Below are 19,203 nucleotides of genomic sequence, written 5' to 3'. Positions count from 1 at the left end.
TTGCTACGATAGCGAGGTTTTCGCGGGGGACAATGTGTTTCACCCCCCAACCACCACGATTCTTTTTTTTTTAAGAGAGGGGGTTGTGGAGGAGGTGGAAAATGCCCATATCTGACATGGAGGCGGTGGCTTCTTAGGGCACGTCTTATGAACTCGAAGCGCTATTGGCGAAAGGGGTAGTAAGGGGGAGGTTGATTGGTTAAGAAGCGCGTGCGTGGGCTGGTGAGGCTAGTAAGTGCGGGGGCTATGAGGAGGTGAGACGGAGGTAAGAAGGGAAGAGGAGATAATATAGTGTATTTCTTGCGCCAGTGACGGATCCCGCTTGGAGGAAAAGGGTGAGTGTCCGTGTTTGCGGAGATGAGGGGCGGGGGGGGGTCTCTTAACGAGAGCAAAAACGAAGTGCGTCACGTATGCGGGGGCTGAGGGTTTGCGTGGGTGTCTGTGGGTGCGCTATTAAGGAGGGAACAAATGCACCTCTGGCAGAGCCTGCGCATTCTAGCATGCGCCACGCGCGCAGGGTCTTCCTTTAGTAGCATTTCGCATCTCCTGTTTGGTGTTCTGGGGAAGACTTCCGGTCAGCTTTTGCAGGCGCCTAGAGCTGCGATCCTAACCGTATTTGCTTGGCAGTAAGTCCCGCTGAATTCTATGAGGCTGTCGCTAAGGTAAGCGGGGTTAGGAATGCAGCATCGATCTGTTTTATGCTGCTGGTACTGCTTCTGCGGCGGCTGTTCTCAATATTTTTTTAGATGCGTTTGCAGAAAATGTTTTAAGCTTGCAAACATTTTTTTGTTTCAGTATGTTGTGAGCAACCTTGGAAGGGTAAGCAGTGAAATATTTTTGGACCTGCACTGGGTAGACCCAGGTGTAAATCCCCACTTAGCAACTGGCCTAGTGAAAGCTTTTCAGGTATCTCCTCTGAGACTAGGCTATTTCATGTTAATTCCTGAGGGCTTTTAGTCCAGAAAGTTCAGCTGAAGCAAAATGCTTTAAGGGGCTAGGCAGTTTTATCTTATCTCGCCAATTTTTCACCGGTTGCATTGGTTACCCGTTTCCAGACAGTTAGCCATGTTAGTCTGTTGCAGTAAAAATAGCAGTGTCTTGTGACACCTTGTGGCAAAGACTAACACTTATGGCGTAAGTGTTTGTGGACTGCAGTCTACTTTATTAGATGCATATCTGAAATTCAGGTATATATCCACATGGTTTAAGGAAGGAATTGTGCAGAGTGTTATTGGAGAGAAATGAAATGCAGAAAGTACAGCTATGCTGATAATTACATAATTGGCAATGGTAATTCACAAAACAATTGCAGATAATGCAGACAGGTGGTTACTTATATGGTTCAAGGTTAAACTTGCACACAGTTGTATGTATGTACACCTTCCTAGAAGTATGCCCTGTTGATTTCTTTGGGACATAAATCCAGATAAGGATTGCATTTGACAGACCACGTACTCCTATATGAACCTGCTCAAGTGCTGAGAGCAGTCCTGCATTCTGGTCCATCACTATGGTCAAACAGGCCAGTAGCCTGATGACTGTATCAGGGAGAATGCCTTTTCAGTGGTGGCACTGTATTTGTGAAATTGCCTCCCCCCCCTCCCCGATCTATTGTGGCTTTTAAGTAGTCCCCTTATTTTTCCAAGCTTTTTATAGATCTTATTGCTGCCTGTGTTTGACAAGTTGTTTTTGTTTAACATTTTTTAATTTCTGAGGGCTTGTTCTGCAAGGGGGAATAGAAATATGTTAATTACGAGATTGTTGTGAGGATGAAATGGGAGGGTAGGAAAAACCATGTCACCCTGGAGAAAAGAAGGGATATAAATGTGATGAATCTCCATATATGTTAGAATAGTAAGAGTGCAGTGTTATTAGGACAGGGGTCCCTGCCTCAGAATCCTTGCTATATTGGTCTAATCATACATCACAGTAATAGATCGTTGTAAGCCATTTTCCTGTCTCCCCACCCATCCCAATCTGCAATTTGGGTATGCTAACAGTGGACAATTTAACAGATTTGTCATTGGTTTCCTTCTTCCACCCCACACTTCCAGCCCTGAATGAGGGATGGGAAAAATAATATTGGAAATTTTATCATTCCTAGCCCACTGCAGTTAATGTCTGCAGGGCAGCTAATGAAAAATTCATTTATTTTTCACACAAGAAGACGCATGCATGCATTTCTGTCTTTGGGGGAGCAGGGCTGGGGGCAGACATAATGTGACCGCCAAGTCTTGTGCTACAGTGTTACTGATGAGCAGATGTCACTATTACCACTTAAACAATCTGTTGGTTTGTTAAAGTGTCACAAGACTTTTTGTTCTCTTCTCTTCACTGAGGTACAGCCTGTTATGAAAACTTCCCGCGGGGGCAAGTTGAGAGACTGACCCCCAAGGCGGACGAAGCTTCCGTGCCCTCTGGCTTCTGGAGTCCAGGGGCACAATTGTAATATGCGGTTGTTCCCAGCTTGAAAACAACACACACAACAGCCATTTGGCTAAGATCTACTTTATTGTAGAATTAGAGCAGAATGTCTCTGCGTAGCAGCTCATAATTCAGAGCTGTGTCTTAATGCGTCTTGCATCTCCTGATGCAAAACAGAAAGGAAAAAGTACAATAGTAAAATACAATGACATCACATGTGTGGGAGCTGGTATGCCCAGTGTAATTCCCACAGAGAGGAAACATGACTCTTGAGTCTTGTGACCTTGCTGCAGCGTTCGCAGCTCGTCATGTCATAATATCACAACACAGCCAAGTCTTCAAAAATAACCAGGAAAATTGGATTACAAGCAAAAAACTGCCCCCACGTGAAATTTGTTTTAAATTTGGGTGGGGTTTCGGTGGTGTGTAGTTTTGAAACATTTATGGTCTAAATACCTAATCTTTGTCTATTTTATGTAACTTTGTGATATATATATAGTGCCTTATTGCCACATATATGAATTTTATTAAACAAAAATAAATAAACCACTTGATTGGGGGGACCAACCAAATAAACTCAAAGCAGTTTACAAAAATTGACTTGTTTGCCATATAATCTACTGCAGAATCTTTATGCGTTATATATATAAATCAGGGTAGAGATGTGGTGCCTTTGGCCCTGCAGATGTTGCTGGAGTAAAATTTCTATCATTCTTTATGACTGACAAGGGCTGATGAGAGTTGGCCAAATTAAACTTTTATTGCTTATCACCAAAGGCCTTTGCAGAAATTCAGACAGGCTGAAGAGAGTACAGTAAATCATGTTTGCCAATGCAGGTGCTAAAAATATTTAATGAGAGCAAGAATCAATTATTTTAAAAGCAAGAAAAACAAACAGTAAAAACAAGGGATGAAAATGCAGCAAAATAATAAAACTATCATCAAATCATGGCATTACCATGACAATTTATAGCTATCTCTGAAAGCACTATTTACACTCACTGCTGCAAAGATCCAAACATAAAAAGACACAATATAAATCTTCGAATGCTGACGATATAGCTCTTTACCCTGGCCTTTGACATTCTAGTTGGCAGAGTCCTACTCAGAGTAGACCCATTGAAATTAACAAATGTAAGTTATCCTTGTCCATAGTGATATGAGATGAGAATATTCTCAAGAAAATTATCTGGAGAATATTCTCCACAAACTGTAAATTCTGTGTCATCTACACAGCTGCTTTAAATGTGCACACCTCATTAATCAAGAATATTCTCCAAAAGATTATTCTCTAGAATAAGTTGTTGTTGTTGTTGTCCAAAAACTACAATAACAAAATGTGTCGTATTCAGTCTATTACCACTCAGAAGAAACCTATTGAAGTTAATGGAAATGGCTAATTTAAGTTTATTAATTTAATTGGATCTACTTTGAGCAGGACTTAGTTGACCACATCTCTGTAATTCTAGGGCCTAGTTATGATTGTAAATTGTTATACAGTGGTACCTCTGATTAAGTACTTAATTTGTTGTGGAGGTCCGTTCTTAACCTGAAACTGTTCTTAACCTGAAGCACCACTTTAGCTAATGGGACCTCCCGCGGCCGCCGCGCCGCTAGAGCATGATTTCTGTTCTTAACCTGAAGCATTATTTATGGGTTAGCGGAGTTTGTAACCTGAAGCGTATGTAACCTGAAGTGTATGTAACCCGAGGTACCACTGTAAACTCTTTTAATGATGCATTTTACATTAGTGGAACCCTCCCTTGGACTTTCTAGTGAAAAGCAAGTAATTAATGATGGTGGTATCTGGCAATAGACAATGTATGTTTTCTAGGATGGTTTTGTTTGTGTGTAATCCCAATAAAATAGTATCTAGAATCCTTAAAACAGGATTCCATGCATAAAGAACAGAATTAAAAGTAGTGTGGAAGACCCTCTATCTCAGTGATTGCATGAAAGTATCTACATTGAGCCAGAAAAGCTTTGCCTGAGTTTAGCAGACGTAAGACTTAACCAAACTGGCAACTCTACCATGGTCATTTTTTACTCTACCATGGTGATTCTTTACCTTAGAGCATTAATTTTATCAGACGAGATTGACATCTCTGTTGAGGTGACCAAAGTGTAAGTAGAAACATATTAAGATCTGAGTATCTTCTGATATCTGGAAACCCAGTCTTTGCAATTCAGTATCAATTTAGACAGATTTGATTTTTAGTAAACAAATTTATAGACTGTGTCATGACATAAAGGTAAAAACAGAACTAAACACAGAAACATAAACTTAAAAACAACAGAAACATTTTACCAGGTATAAAATTTATCTTTCATAAATGACTAGGTTACATCTTGGGGAAAGCCTTCCTAAACAAAAATGTCTTCAGAAGGCACCTACACAGCCTCACGCCAGCGTGGTGTAGTGGTTAAGAGCGGTAGACTCGTAATCTGGTGAACCGGGTTCGCATCTCCACTCCTCCACATGCAGCTGCTGGGTGACCTTGGGCTAGTCACACTTCTCTGAAGTCTCTCAGCCCCACTCACCTCACAGAGCGTTTGTTGTGGGGGAGGAAGGGAAGGGAGAATGTTAGCCGCTTTGAGACTCCTTCGGGTAGTGGTAAAGCGGGATATCAAATCCAAACTCTTCTTCTTCATGCTAGGCATCTGTATGACTTCATCTGTGTGATTTCAGCTGGTCATCGGTTCCAGAGAGCTGGAGCTGCCGGCACTAAAAGCCTGTTATATCTGAAGAATTGTCTATAATTATAACAATAAATTATAGCATTATGGTTACTGGATGAGATTGAAGAAAGTTGTATTTCTGAATGAATTAGGAGTAGTAGGGCAGAGCCAAAAATTTCTTCAAGAAACTGTTCTGTAAAGATTCCCGCTTCAAGATTTGGGAAACATCCCAGACCCTTACTTTATTTATTACGGTATTCCATTGTGTATGCTGCTTCTGCACACATTTGCCCAAAGCAGCTCCAAATGTGACAGCAAAAAACACAAAACAATGCATCATTACTATAACAGTCTAAATGCTAACTCATTTCAAAACAGAATACTGTATGCCAATCTGAATAAATAGATCACTTTAGATGATATGGATATTATAACATTCTAAACTAATTATAAAATAAATGATCAAACAAATGTATCAGTTAATATCAGTGAGCTGAAATATCAACCAAAATCAGCTTGGATAAACATTCCCAATGCAATCAATTATTAGCAATGATACAACCAGCACCCAGTCCATGGCAGTACTAACAAATAAAGAGCATAACATTTTTTCATAGAGGTTAAAAATTAAAGTGCACACATTTCCTAGCAACACAAAAATTGCCTCTCATTAATCCCTGCAGGGAGCCACTCTTCAGTCGACAATAGATACCGGTACTTCAGCCCTATACAAAATCAGCCCTATAAAAAAATCTGAGTCATTACCTTTTTTTGAAACCACTTTAAAGCAGGGTCTATTAGAACACCGCTTTCTATACAACAACAGTTTAATATGGTGTCCAAAGTTGTAGAAGCTGAAACATCTCTCTAACAAATTTTCCAGGAAAATGTGTCATTAAACTGAATTCTGAATTTCTAGGCATTTAAATTCACCTCTTAGGTCAATCAGTTACTCATCTGTTTACAGTTAGAGTTTCTGGTGTCTCTTTCCAAATACCACAGCCTTGCTTTTTGAGTACTTTAGGGTTTTTTAAACTGCCTTCTTAAACCTACACACGCATGTGAGAGAAGATGAATATTTCAGAGCAATTGCCATTAAAAAAATCTCTGAAGGAATCTACCCTGGCACTTGGCAAGAGTAGATAACTATGTAACTATGGAAAGCTCACTGTCCAAACCCAAAGATGGATGTCCTCCTGTTTGCCTTTACTGGCACTTGAAGATGGTGAGAGTTGGAGTCCCAGCAACATGTGGCAGACCATAGGTTCCTCATCCCTATTTTGGGCATGGTCTGAAGCTGGCATTGCCTACCTTTTTGAGCCCACCGGCACATTTGCAATTTTGAATGGATACCACCTCTTCTAGTTGCATTCTTATGTAGTGACCTGGAGGTCACTACATAAAAGAGAGCAAGTGTGCACACAGGTTATTTGTTTTTACATAGGTTGTGGGTAAAGTCCAATCAAGCAAAACTGTAACATATCTTGAATTTGTATTGCTTTGCTCAGAGTCCCCCCACCCCCAACCACCATCAAGTTAAAGTTTGCGTTGGCACAGTAGAAACCACAAATCTGGTGCTTGCAAGCACCACAAAAACAGGTGCCTGCTCTGTATCCCCACCCCACCTGGACTCTTGCAGCATTCCCCCTCCTTCCCTTGACTCTGCCCCCCCCTCCAATTTTCATCACTCTGCTTTCTGTTCACCTGGCCAGGTGTTCTTCTGAACCTTAAGAACCATATAGAGGTGAAAGAGAATCACTTTGACTCGCTTCCTCATTCAACTCAGTACCTTTCAAAGAGGAAAAGAAGGTAATTGCCCATACTCTCTCTCGGGACAAAGGTTGCAGTGCGAGAGGGTGGGGTCTTTGATTCTTTGTGAATATTAAGCAATGGCCTCAAGGGTTCCATTCCATGCACCACTGTCATGCTGGCATCCTCAGATCTAAAGTGACTTCATTTGGAGTGCTGGTTAGACCTATTAGATATCATTGCCTGCTAAGAATGTGCACATTACCCCAGCTGCCTATTGCTGCAAAAGCATTAAGGCAATATGCTTTTTCAGGAAGCTTGCCCATCACTTTTACTGATCTTACTGAGGTATCCCAGTAAGCATCAAGCTTCATAGCTCAGTCTCTCTTAACTACTACACTGTGATACTGTTAGCTACCTTAAAACTTTGGAATCCTGAAAGCTCAGTAAGTTTTGGGTTCTTCCCTGTCATTAGCCAATTAATTCTAGGCATGAGCATTGTGTCTTCGCCAGTAACAGCAGCCACTCCTGTAGGGGAACTTGGTCTAGCCAATGTCACTGTGATCTGTCTGTCCTGTTGTACGAAAACAATGGTGGTCTTTACGTACAGAGCTGACATCATGGCTTCAAATTCGGGAATTGTCCCTGATGATGGTGAGAGCAGCAAGAATCCTACCCTGGAGAGATGCCTCAATGTGCTTAGAGATGCAAGCAACGATAGTGAACAGTTTGCTGCTCTGCTTCTGGTAAGAATCTGGCCTTGCACCGGCAGGAATAGACTGCTTTGGAAGCATATTTGGGAATGAAGATAAGCTTTTTGAATCCAGCTATTCATGGCAGCTGGCTAACTGGGTGGGTGATCAGTAGTTTTCTACCTGTAAAATGGGAGTCATAATTACTAATAATTGCTTAAGATAAGGACTTGGGTTAGGTAATAGCATCCACTCTTGTCCTGTAGACTAAAGATGGACACAGATCCTTGTAACAAGGAGAGAGCAAAGCCTTCCATGTCTGTTGCATGCAAGAGGAACTTGAGGGAGGGGGAGGCCTAGTAAGCAATTATAGCTGAGGAAGGGAAATGGCTAGCTCTGTCAAGCCATGTCACAAAACTGCATGCTTCTGATGCCTCCTGATTTTATCCTTCAGGTGACCAAAGCAGCAAAAGCTGGAGAAATCAATTCCAAAACTCGCCGGAGGATCTTTGACGCGGTTGGTTTCACATTCCCAAACAGGCTTCTGACGTCTAAGGATGCCCCTGAGGGCTGTACACAGCACACATTCCAAGCCCTGGGGCTCACCCTGTTGGCCTGTTTCTGCACCGATCCAGATTTAGCTCGGCATCCCCAGGTCCTTAACAAAATTCCGGTTTTCAATGATGTGATTTCAACTTGCAAGCCGGGAGATGCTTCCTGTAATGCCATGATTGATGATGCTTATCAGTGCCTCAGGGCTATCATGGCCACTCCAAAGGGTCCCAGAGAGCTGGTGAACAGGGGCACTGTCCCAGCACTGTGCAGGGCTTATGTGAAGCATGCCTATGGCTTTGATCAGGCCTTTAAGTTGCTTGTGGGGCTTCTGATCTCAGCCGAAGCCAAGTGCTGGCAGAGAGCCACTGCTGACCTCATGGGGGTGCTGAACGTACTTAGTCTAGAATTCCAGAAGGCTGAAGACATGACCAAATTCCAGCTGTGTGAAGTGCTGCCCCGCTTCATTCCTCCCCTTCTCTCACCCAATGCCGAATGCCTCCTGCCCCTCTACCGAGGCCTGGCTAGCATCCTGACCAGCAAGCTGAGCACTTCCCAGCGGGACCCTGCCTTGAAGCTGGCAGCCTGCCTGTCACAAACCTGTGGCTCAGAGTGGATCCAAGGAGGGGGTGCTGGCAGCAAGTTCTTTGCCTTGCTGTCCAACCTGGCATGTGTCGAAGTCCGCCTGACTCTGGAGGAGCTGGATCTGGCAGAGGTGGACAAGAAGGAGGAGCTGATGGCTGCTTGCTACGTTCTGATGGAGACGGCAATTGTGGAGTGCACAAAAGAGAAAGGTTCTTTGCTGCTGGAGACGCAGAAAGTGCAACTGGTGGGGATCCTGGAGGAAGCCTTCGGGGCCGTCATACACTACTTGAGACAGGTATAGTGAGACTCCCAAAATCTTCCAATCTTGTAAGGCTGCCTCCCTCAGGAGTTCAGGAAGCAGTTAATAGTCTTAGCTTTAAGAAGGTCCAAGGCTGTCAACTGCGCCAGGTTGGTAGGAGTCATCTGGTGTCAAGTGAGGCAATTCTTGTGGGTAGGAAGCCCAAACTAGTATTGAGGAAAATGAATCATATTACAGGACAAGGAGCAGAGGAGGAAAGGGGGAGAGAGAAATTGTGTGCCTGGACTAAACGAAAATGTGGAAGTTCTGAATAACACAACAGGGCAAAGAGCTCTGAAAAAAGATGGTGGAAAAGGTGGAAAGAATCTACTGCTTCCCCAGATTGCTGTTTTGGCCAAGTAGCTGAAGTGCTTGTGGTCCTGCAGGCTCTGTGGCTTATCAGCTTGGATTTAACAGATGGTACATGCTCACTTTCCTTTGTCTGGTTCACAATGTCATTCAGGCTAGCCTCACTTATTTACAACATGTTTGTGACTGCTTTCTCTGTCCCACAGGTAGGGCGGAAGAAGCTGGACGACCCTTTCATCTTTGCCTCTGTTCGAATCCTTGGGGCCTGGCTGGCTGAAGAGACATCTTCCCTCAAGCAAGAGATCTGTGACCTTCTGCCTTTCCTCATCTACTATGCCAAGATGCGGTTTGAGGAGGAGAAGAGAGTCAGAAGTAGTTTGCAGCAGGAGGCAGAGCAGGCTGGGCAAAGCAGCATCCAGCCTCCTGTTTGGCAAGGAGATGCTCTAAGGTAAATTACAGTGTTGGGTGTTGAAATATGTTGTTTTGCTGCTTTATGCCTTCTAGATTCCAGTTTGGGAATCAGAACCACTTTAGGTTTATTCTGCTTAAACACTTCTAATGATGTGCTGAGGATCAGGAACACTCTGGCTGGAGTTTCAGCTTGGACATTAATGTCCTTGAGGGGCCTTAGGCAAACTTCTGCCTCACTGATACACTGATAAAATTCTGCGCTACTACATTTTTGGAAACGTTCTTCACAGAATAGAATTGTAGACTTGGAAGGGACCCCAAGAGTCACCTGGTCCAACCCCCTGCATTGCAAGAATCTCAACTAAAGCAAAATATGAAGCTTTTCTTTTGTCATCTCAGTTACAGGGGTGGAGGAAGAGGGGGGCGGTAGGAGCGCATAGCCTGCAGCAGTGCAATCCCGGTGGGGTTCTATCGCGGCTGCCCCCCGCCTGTGCTGCCCCCAGAATGCACGCCATGCCCCCGCCTGCTGTCTGCCCCCGGTGCCAGAGCATGAAGCTCCGCCACTGCTTAGTTATCAGTGTGGAAATGACTTGGACTAGATTCCATCTTGGGGTGGCAGCTCACTCTCCTCCGGAGAGAAGAGATGTAGTGTTTTTACAGGGGTCTTATATTGCCACTAGGGCTCTTTTTTTAAACGTTTACATGAAACTGTGGGGAGAGTGCTGATGACTCCCAGCACTGTATATTTTAGATAGGCAACCAAGAGCAACAGCAGTGGCTGTGATCAGTTGGATACAAGCGGGCAAAATGAGGCTGAATTCCAGACAAGACAGAAGTGATGCTGATTGGAAGCCCAAGTATTTGATAGCAGTAAATTTATTGTTGTTGCAATTAGCATGTATAAAACTTAGCAGTTAACAGGATTCCTTCAGTAGTGCTGCCCCCTTCCCCTCTACCCTGGACCAGGATGCTGTTGAGCGTAAGTTACTTACTTGCCAAGCCTTCTTGTCTATCTAAGGCAGCTTCTGGCCACCCATCAGCAATGGCATGATGAACACTAGAAAGGCTTATGCAACAGCTCTTACTGATGGTTTCTAATCCCGAGACCATGTGGGAGCAGCATTTGTTCGTGGGCGCCTGACTATAGCACAAAGGTTCCCAAGTGAGTCATCTGTGTTCCCTGGAGAACTCTTTGCAACCTTCCTCATGTGGAATGGCATTACAAGCTTGGGTCTGGAAAAATCAACCCATCAATATTGACTCCTGTGATTCAGTTTACTTTGAGTTAACTCTCTCTGCTTGCTTGCTTGCTTGCTTTTCTTTTCTTTTCTTTCTTCCTCTTTTCACCAACCTCTCAGCTCTGAGGTTGGTTTTGTTGGATATGTAAGATCAGGAGCCATGAACAGTTTCCAGGATCCAAATCCACCTTGATTTTAAATATGCAAAGTTCCATCAAGTTCCTTTGCTCCCATATTTTAAGCAACAAAGGCTGGTTCATTAGGGCAAATGGGGCACTGCCCCACCAACTTCAGCCTGCCCCATAGCCAGCCCTGCCTGCCTGCCTGCCGTCTTACTTAACAGCACTCATTGTCGGCTTCCTCCTTCTTAGCCTCAGTGCTGTCACACCTTATATACTTCAGCAGGGGGCAAATCTGGAATTAGTTGGCTCTGGCCTTGCCTGCTGTTGATTATCCTCCCTTCTATCAGTCCCAATGATCACCAACTTCCACTCTAGTAGGACCAGTAATAAAAGCTGTGGGAAGGCCACACCTGCAATAAGCTTCTTGAGTTGAAACCAGCCCTTCACCTGCGGTCAGCTGTGTCACTTGAGAACCAAAGGTAGGGTGTTGTCCTGGCTCTGTTAAGGATTGGTCATGGAGTCCCTACTAATTAGCATCAACGGAGGGGAGAGAAGATCCAACCATGTGCAGCCTTGTCATGTTCCCCGACTGTTAAAACAGGTCTTGCTGGAGTATATGTGATTCCCAATAGTCACTGCATACTCAGTCCCCTCCTCCAAAATTGGCCTCCATCCTGGGTGACCTACAAGTTTTAATCAGGTTCCTGAGCTCTCTTCTAAGGCTGTTTGAATTATTTGGAGCCGGTCCGCGCTCTTGCATTTTACAATAAGGCTATAATGTGTAGTGTAATACTGACTAGCTGCTGCATTGTCACGAGCTACAGTACACCTACCTGCCATCTGCTTAGGTGGCCAGGCAGGGGTATGGAGCGGTGCCTCTGGTAGTTGTCCCAGTTCTATGCAACTACCTCTCCCTTCATTCTGTTAGGACTTACATAATTTCCTCCTTTAAAAAAAATAATTCTGTGTAAGAAAGGAGCCAGGGGTATCTAAGGCTAACTTTATAAACCTGTCCTCCTGTGGTCTGTTATTATGCGTTAATCATTGTGGGCTGCCCAGAAAAGAAAAGAAAGACAGGAAAGATTGGGTACAAATGCTTTCAAGAAATAAACTTTATGGGATAAACAAGACAAAATGCCCAGAGCCCATTATAATAAGCAGTCTGAACATTTCAGATCTTACTTTGATATTTAATTTCCCACCCCCAGTCATGTTTTGCAAATTTAATGGGAGAGGCCCCATTATTGGCCAGATTGGCAGAAGGTGCAGCAGGGTCTCGTTACTTTGTGCAAAAATTGTTGGGCCTTTTTCTGAATATACAGGTGAAACTCGAAAAAATTGGAATATCGTAGAAAAGTCCATTTATGTAAGTAATTGTTTACATTAGCTACTGGAGTTTAATATATGAGATAGACTCATGACATGCAAAGCGAGATATGTCAAGCCTTTGCTTGTTATAATTGTGATGATTATGGCGTACAGCTGATGAAAACCCCAAAGTTGAAATTGTTAATTTGGGGTTCTCATCAGCTGTATGCCATAATCATCACAATTATAACAAATAAAGGCTTGACATATCTCGCTTTGCATGTCATGAGTCTATCTCATATATTAGTTTCACCTTTTAAGTTGAATTACTGAAAGAAATGAACCTTTCCATGATATTCTAATTTTTCGAATATTCAGCAGTAGCCAGTGCTAGGGTATGGAGTTGGGCTGGCTGTTGAGCTGACCTAGGGTGGCAGCTCTTCAGTAGCAAATCTTTTGCAACTGGCTTGGGTTTTTTACTATAGAAACTCCATATTCCAGGTTGAAATGCATTTTAATTTCACCATGGTTGTAACAACTTCCTTGTTAAACTTTGCTATAAGAAGCTTGAGGCCATGGACTATCTTGTTAGTGGTTTTTGTAAGCTGCTCGGGGGACTTTTTTGTCTTGAAGAGCTTGGGTATATAAATGCTTTAAAGAAATGGGAAAAAAACCTCTGCCTTTAACTTAGTTCCAACACTTCCATGTCCCCTTTCAGATTCCTGTTACCTGGCTTAAGCCACTTGACTGCAGAGGATCGACCCCGTGGAATCCTCATTTCAGAAGGGGCGCCAGTACTCCTGTGCCAATATTTCTTGTACCGGTGGGAGATATTTGTTTCAAATACAGATACCCTAACTACATCGACCACTGTGGAAACCAGCCTTCAGACGTGTTGTGAAATTTTCCTTAATTTGGTTGTGACTGCTCCAGATTTAATCAGGTAATGGGTAGAGGAGGAATGCAAGTGAGTTAGCGACACCTTAACATGTTACAGAGGCAAACCTCTGTTTCCAAATGCAGACTTCTTATTCACATATTATTTTAAAAAATATGTTAATATTTTAATATGTATAATAATTTTTGTAATACAATACAAAATTAAGAGCATGAAATATACTTAAAATATTCATCAAGTTCTTGCTCAGTGAATTTCTTTAGTAAGAGATGTACACCTAAAAATGTAACAAATGAATTCACATGTGTCTGAGGAGATCATGGTTTAATTCTTCACCCAGGGTTTAAATCCCCACTCAAGTTATGAAGCTCAAAGGGTCCTAGCCAACCCCTCAATCTGGTGTGGGAACAAAAATAGAGAAGTTTATGCACATCACCTTGAGTACGATGGGTGAAGGGTGGACTGCAGATATGATTAACTCAGAAAGTATCTCGTGTTTCTCTCTCTCTCTCGCTCTCACCTGCAGCCGAGAAGATTGCTTTGCGACCTTGATGGACACATTGCTGAAGTCCCTTCCTTCTCTGCTGCCACAGAGAGAACATCTCGGCCTGACAGCCAACGTGGCAACACTGGGACTCATGATGTCCAAGAGACTGTTTGCTTATCCAGGCAAGAAATAGGGCTGTCAGCTTCCACTGCCAAAACTGAGTAGGAAGTCAACAAAATGTAACCATGCCCTAGTTTTTCTTCAGCGGCAAATCTGTTGCTAGGCTGTACCTCTTCAGAGTGCAGGTGTGTGCCTACATGACCTGAATGCTCTCCTTACAAAACAAAAGGCCAAAACCCTTTCATGTAGAAAACCAGCACATCATAAGAGAAGGATTCTAGCCAAACCTCCTCCCTGATGCACTGGTTTTTTACTGTGTGGGGATTATTTTGGGTTTTTTGTTTTTGCATAGAACAGCATGTGAGCACCCCCGCAGTAGCCTGAAGTAGTATAGCCCAGGCACAGGTTTATTAGCTCAGTGAAAGCTAGGCCTGTGTGGGCAGACAAGTGGTTCATTACCATCCATCTCCATGGCAACTCCGTATAGTATCGTTTTCTTTCTTGAGTTGCCCAACATGAGACTCTCTCTTTCCTCCTCCACCACCCTCCCGAGTTGGGAATTGACAAACAGTGCGCTCTAATTATATGGGGAGTCAAATGAGAAGGAAAAGAGCTGGGATGAGAGGGTGCAAGCAAGAGAAGCCTCACAGAGGCAGTTCCCCCAGAATAAGCCGCTGATCACTCAGCACAGCAAGTTGCCCAAAGCCCACACAGCCATCCCAGTTGGGCTAATTAAAATGTACCTATTTTAAGTATTAAGCCTGTGTCTTTCCCTCCTCCTAAAAACTAGGCGTAATGCACATGGAGGTGCTGGCCCATTCTGGCCTTGCAGCCGCCCTGCGAGGTAGATTAAGCTGGAAAAGAGCAGCTTGTCCCGGGGTGATGCCGCCCGGCGGGCACTGGAACATGCGGAGGGCTATCTCTGCGCTTGCTCATCCCACCCACCCTGCCTGGCTTCCGGGCTGCTGGGCAGAGGCTGGGGTGGGCAGAGGGTGCCCAGCGGTGGCGCGGGGTGGCGACCCCCTCAATATTGGGGGAGCTGAAGCCCCCTCCTCCTCCTATACCCAGCGCCACTGGCTAGTCCTGAGGTCAGCCAGTGAGAGTCATCATCTTACAATGGTGAACCCTGTTATGGCACTGAACGCACTCCTGCAATCAGTTCTGATTAGTGTCACCTATAGCACGCTGAAAAGGGAGGGGGTGGCGTACTACTTCTTGGCGTATTCAGGAAACACAGTTTTGAAAACTGAACAAGGAAGGGGTCGGGGTTGGGGGGGGGGAACTCAGGTCTCTTCTTTGTACTTGACTGGCTCAAGTTAAAATATTCCTAGAGGGATTTCAGCCTGAGGAAGTACCGGTAGTAGGAAGGCAATGCCATAAGAACCTAAGAAGAGACTGATGGATCAGGCCAGTAGTCCAGCATCCAAGCCACGCAGGCCGACCAGGCGCCTGTTGGAAACCAGCAAGCAGAATTCGAGCACGAGCCGCCCTCTCGCTTCCTGCAGCTTCCATCAGCTGGTATTCAGAAGCATTTCTGCCTCCAGCTGTGGAGGCAGAGTATAGCCATCCTGGCCGGTATCCATTGATAGCACTCCTCCATGAATTTGCCTAATCCTCTTTTGAAGGCATCCAAGTTGGTGACCATCACTGCTTCCTGTGTAGGAATGTTTATATGTACTATAGCAGGGTTAAACGTTTCCTTATTTGAATTTACACAGCAGCAAGCGGATTGCTGACTCGTTTGAGTCCTTTTTAATAATTATGTATTCTACCTTCCTGCCTTCTTGGTTGTTGATCCCTTTTGTCCCTCTTCAAAGAAAAAGACACAGGAATCTAAATGATAACTATATAAATTAGTTTACTGTCAGATTCATTGAGTACATACTTAGGTTACGAATCATACAAACTATATATTAGATATTAGTGAGTCCTAAAAAGACTCCATCAGAGCATTTACTACTTAACAGTTCTATCAGCAGCAGCCCAGCTGACCAACAGACCAAACTGACTGTCGCATAGAGGCAGTCAGTCCTCTCTTAGAATGTTGGATTTGACTGATATATCCCACATCCTGTACCTTCCCAGACCCTGGAAGGAAGAATATGTTGTTGTTGGTGAATGCCCACATTACCTCTCTCTATCTCTCTTTTTTCTCCCTTTCTCCTTCTTTCTTTTTTACTCAGGTCTGCAGGGGACTCCAGAATCTGAGGGCTTCTTTGATGCTGCCATCCGCTTCCTGGCAGAAGCCCACGTGGCCCAGACTGACCTCGATGGGGAGAAGGTGACCATGAGCGTTTCTCCAACCTATAAGGCAGCCTGGCCAGCCATCCGTGAGTTGTGGTTTCTGGGCATGCAGTCTTTCGCTAGCTGCGTGCCCCTCTTCCTGTGGCTGCCGCAGGACGTCCTGCGCTCCGGCTGGCTTCAGGAGCTGCTAGCCTTGCTGGGCCGTGTGGCGCCGTCGTCCGTAGACTTGGAAGTTGTCCGTGCTTTCCAAGGCATCCTGGTGGAGCTGGCCCGAGCTAGCCAGCCGTGTTTGGAGATGATCCAACAGCACCGGGGTTTGGAAATGGCCAGCCTGTATGGCATGGCTGCCTTGGAACAATGTCTCTCTGAGCAGTGAGCAGTGCTCAGAACACGTTGTGGTCGGGTGGGGGGAAATCGTTTTCCCTGAAGCAGTTTTTTATCATCCTGTTTCATGCAGATGGGTGATCTCTTAAACAGTTGGGCATGGGATGTGTCGGGCACCTCTTCCCAGATGGCTGCACAAAGTTTTAAAACAAAATATGATGTCTCATAAAGCATGTGTCCTAGCTCTCTGTGATATCGTAGAGTAACATGAAACAATTGCACAAATGTATGCCAGTGCACGTTAGTGCTGTTCAGTTGACTCTAATGCACTGTGGAAAAAGCTAGTTTTCCTCTAGAGGGGAGAGTAAACAAATGCTAAAGGAACTTTGGTGGCATTCTAGCGTGGAAGGGAAGGAATGTTTTTAACTATGTATAGTGATTGTTTCCAAGGTGTCCTTTTGCTACCTTAATCAGGCTTCAGGGTAGACTTAAGTAATGCACTTCTGAAGGGCATACTGGATAGATTTCTGGCCATCTAATTATTGATTACCTCAGGACTGTGCCATTGTTGGAGCTCTTTTCTTGAGGATACTATTTATTTACCTATTTATTTATTTATTTGAATATTCAATTTTTATGGATACAAATTCTTCCTAGGCAGCTTACACGTAACATTGAAGTACATTGATAAAATCACAGTGAAACAGTATTGAATAACATACAAGCCTTTGGGATCCTTCCCACATGGTAGCTGATGTCTGTATTTAATAAATTTGTACCTGCCTTTCTGGACAAAACAAAACAAAACACCAAGGTGGCTTACAATTTTTTTAAAAAAAGCAGGGACAGTTTAAATGTGATTAAAATAATTGGGGAGGGAGGAAGTTCACTCTGTGGACTGGAGTGATGACATTCCCAGTTGGAGCAGGATCCAAGGTCTCCTTTGCTTGCCTACCTTCTCCCACATGGCTGTTGACATTAGGTTGCCTTGTGGGGGGAGATGGGGCAGGCAATGAGGGGGAGGGTGCAAGCTATTTTGCTGTTAAAAAGAAATGACTCCCTTTTGAATCAACTGCATTTCAAGGAAGAGGGATTTCCGGGGCCAAATATATAGTATTGGGATCTGTACTCTCCGGAGTGTTAAATGTTTGCTTGTTTTTCGCTTCTCTGTATTACTCAGCATGTAGGCTCTTGCATGCAGCCAGCAAATATTATGTTCATGAGTTGGAGGCTGGATTAGCCCCTGAAGCTGTGGCCTTGGCTTAATATCTTGGTGTTTACAGTTCAGTCAATAAAACTGCTTTGTCTTGTAATAAATGCCTGGTTCTTGCTGATGTGTGGGTCTTCTTCACCAAATGGATGTCTGCTTGCAGCAGTCATCGCCTTTCCTCTCATTCCCTCCTGTAATCCCTGTGAAGCAGAATGGAGAGGGAGGGAGAGCCCTACTTTGTCAAATCAAAGGTTCCTCTAGTTTAGTATTTGTCTCCAGCAGTGGCCAACCAGATGTCCTATGAAGAGTTCACAAGCAGGGCATGGAGGTCTCAACCCTTTGCAGTTCATCCATGGCAGCAAATATTCCAAGTCCCAGTGTCTCTGGACATGCCTAGTATCCATTGATGGGCCTCTCCCAAAGCAATACATATTAGCTACTGATCTTTAGACCGCCTTGAAATTTGCTCTGATAAGGAATTTTCTGTGGTGTGTCTCTGGGTTGGGTGGCTGGAGGGCCTCCAGGGTTGGCTTGGACTAGAACTCCCATCATCCCTAACCCCTTGGCCATGCTTGCTGATGGGAGTTAGAGTCCAGCCAGTCCACGGATGGCCACAAGCCTTGATCCAGATCCATCTGATTAGTCGGGTAGCAGCTCCCTACTGCGAACCTACAAAGTGAGGGCAGAGTGGTTGGAACTCATTCAGCACTTGATGGAGAAAAGTATGGCTATCTGGCCTTTGTCTTCATGCCAGTTGGGCAGCTTTATGAGGCCGGTGTCGGTTGTTTCTTCAAGCAAAATTCAACTTTATGGGAAGAAAAGTCCTTTTAAAAAGCAGGTACAGTCTTCTCAGTGTTCTGGTCACAGACTATTTCTTTCTCGTTTATGCACTGGTGGTATGAAGTGGGACAAAAGGGCCATTGACACTCTTAGGCTCACCGGGATGACGTGCAGTTTCTCAGCGGCAGGTGAAGGCGGCCATCTCCCATCCAAGCCTATAAAACCTTTTAAATAGCATTGCTCTTGCTCCTAATCACAGACCTGTGTGTACTTGTGAGTTCAGGAAGCACCGTGCTGCCTCTTTTCTGCCCCCCGATTGAGGGAAGTTCAAGCAAGGTCCTTTATTTCCCAGTTAAATATTTCGCCTCATTACCAGAAAGCACCTATGGGGATGTGGTGTCTTCAGAGCCCTGAGTAGGCATTGTGATGTGGGAGTTGTGGTTCAGCTGACGGGTGCATGGGATGTTAGGGGAGCGGTAGTACCTCTGGTGGGGGACACGTCATGCTCCTGGGGTAGTTTGGCCACCTTTGGTCCTCACCGTGCTCTCAGCTCTCACCTGTAGCTCCTAGCAGGTGTCAAATGTGACAGCATCCACAGCCTGGGAGCGGATTTGACTGGTCGGCTAAAGCAGGTAAGGGTAGCCAATGGGTCTCAAACCCATGGTGAGTTAGGGACTTCCCCTGCAAACAAAGACAGACACCGGCAGATAAGAGTGGACAAGACCAATAGTGAGTCCAACAGTCAAGGGGGCGGTTTCTTCATGTGCTGTAGA

The 19,203-nt window shown here is 44.6% G+C and overlaps 1 protein-coding gene across 1 annotated transcript; it reads left to right on the top strand.

Annotated features, from left to right (window-relative positions):
* The first annotated feature begins 64 nt into the window (after positions 1–64).
* Positions 65–17,769, top strand: NCDN (neurochondrin). The gene is made up of 8 exons (XM_033157729.1): positions 65–335; positions 6,816–6,912; positions 7,463–7,598; positions 7,999–8,976; positions 9,495–9,736; positions 13,086–13,310; positions 13,792–13,934; positions 16,056–17,769. The coding sequence occupies exons 3-8, from the start codon at positions 7,473–7,475 to the stop codon at positions 16,490–16,492; spliced, it is 2,151 nt and encodes a 716-aa protein (XP_033013620.1). The 5' UTR covers positions 65–335; positions 6,816–6,912; positions 7,463–7,472; the 3' UTR covers positions 16,493–17,769.
* Positions 17,770–19,203: the final 1,434 nt, after the last annotated feature.

The sequence above is a fragment of the Lacerta agilis genome, chromosome 8 (assembly GCF_009819535.1).
Source record: "Lacerta agilis isolate rLacAgi1 chromosome 8, rLacAgi1.pri, whole genome shotgun sequence".
In the NCBI taxonomy this organism is placed as follows: domain Eukaryota; kingdom Metazoa; phylum Chordata; class Lepidosauria; order Squamata; family Lacertidae; genus Lacerta; species Lacerta agilis.
The sequence above is the reverse complement of the archived record's forward strand: the minus strand, read 5'-3'. Positions and strand labels throughout refer to the sequence as shown.

Coding starts and splice junctions, on each gene's coding strand:
- NCDN (XM_033157729.1), top strand. CDS start 7,473: ATGGCTTCAAATTCGGGAATTGTCCCTGATGATGGTGAGAGCAGCAAG. Junction 7,599..7,998: donor AGTTTGCTGCTCTGCTTCTG/GTAAGAATCTGG, acceptor TTTATCCTTCAG/GTGACCAAAGCAGCAAAAGC. Junction 8,977..9,494: donor TCATACACTACTTGAGACAG/GTATAGTGAGAC, acceptor TCTGTCCCACAG/GTAGGGCGGAAGAAGCTGGA.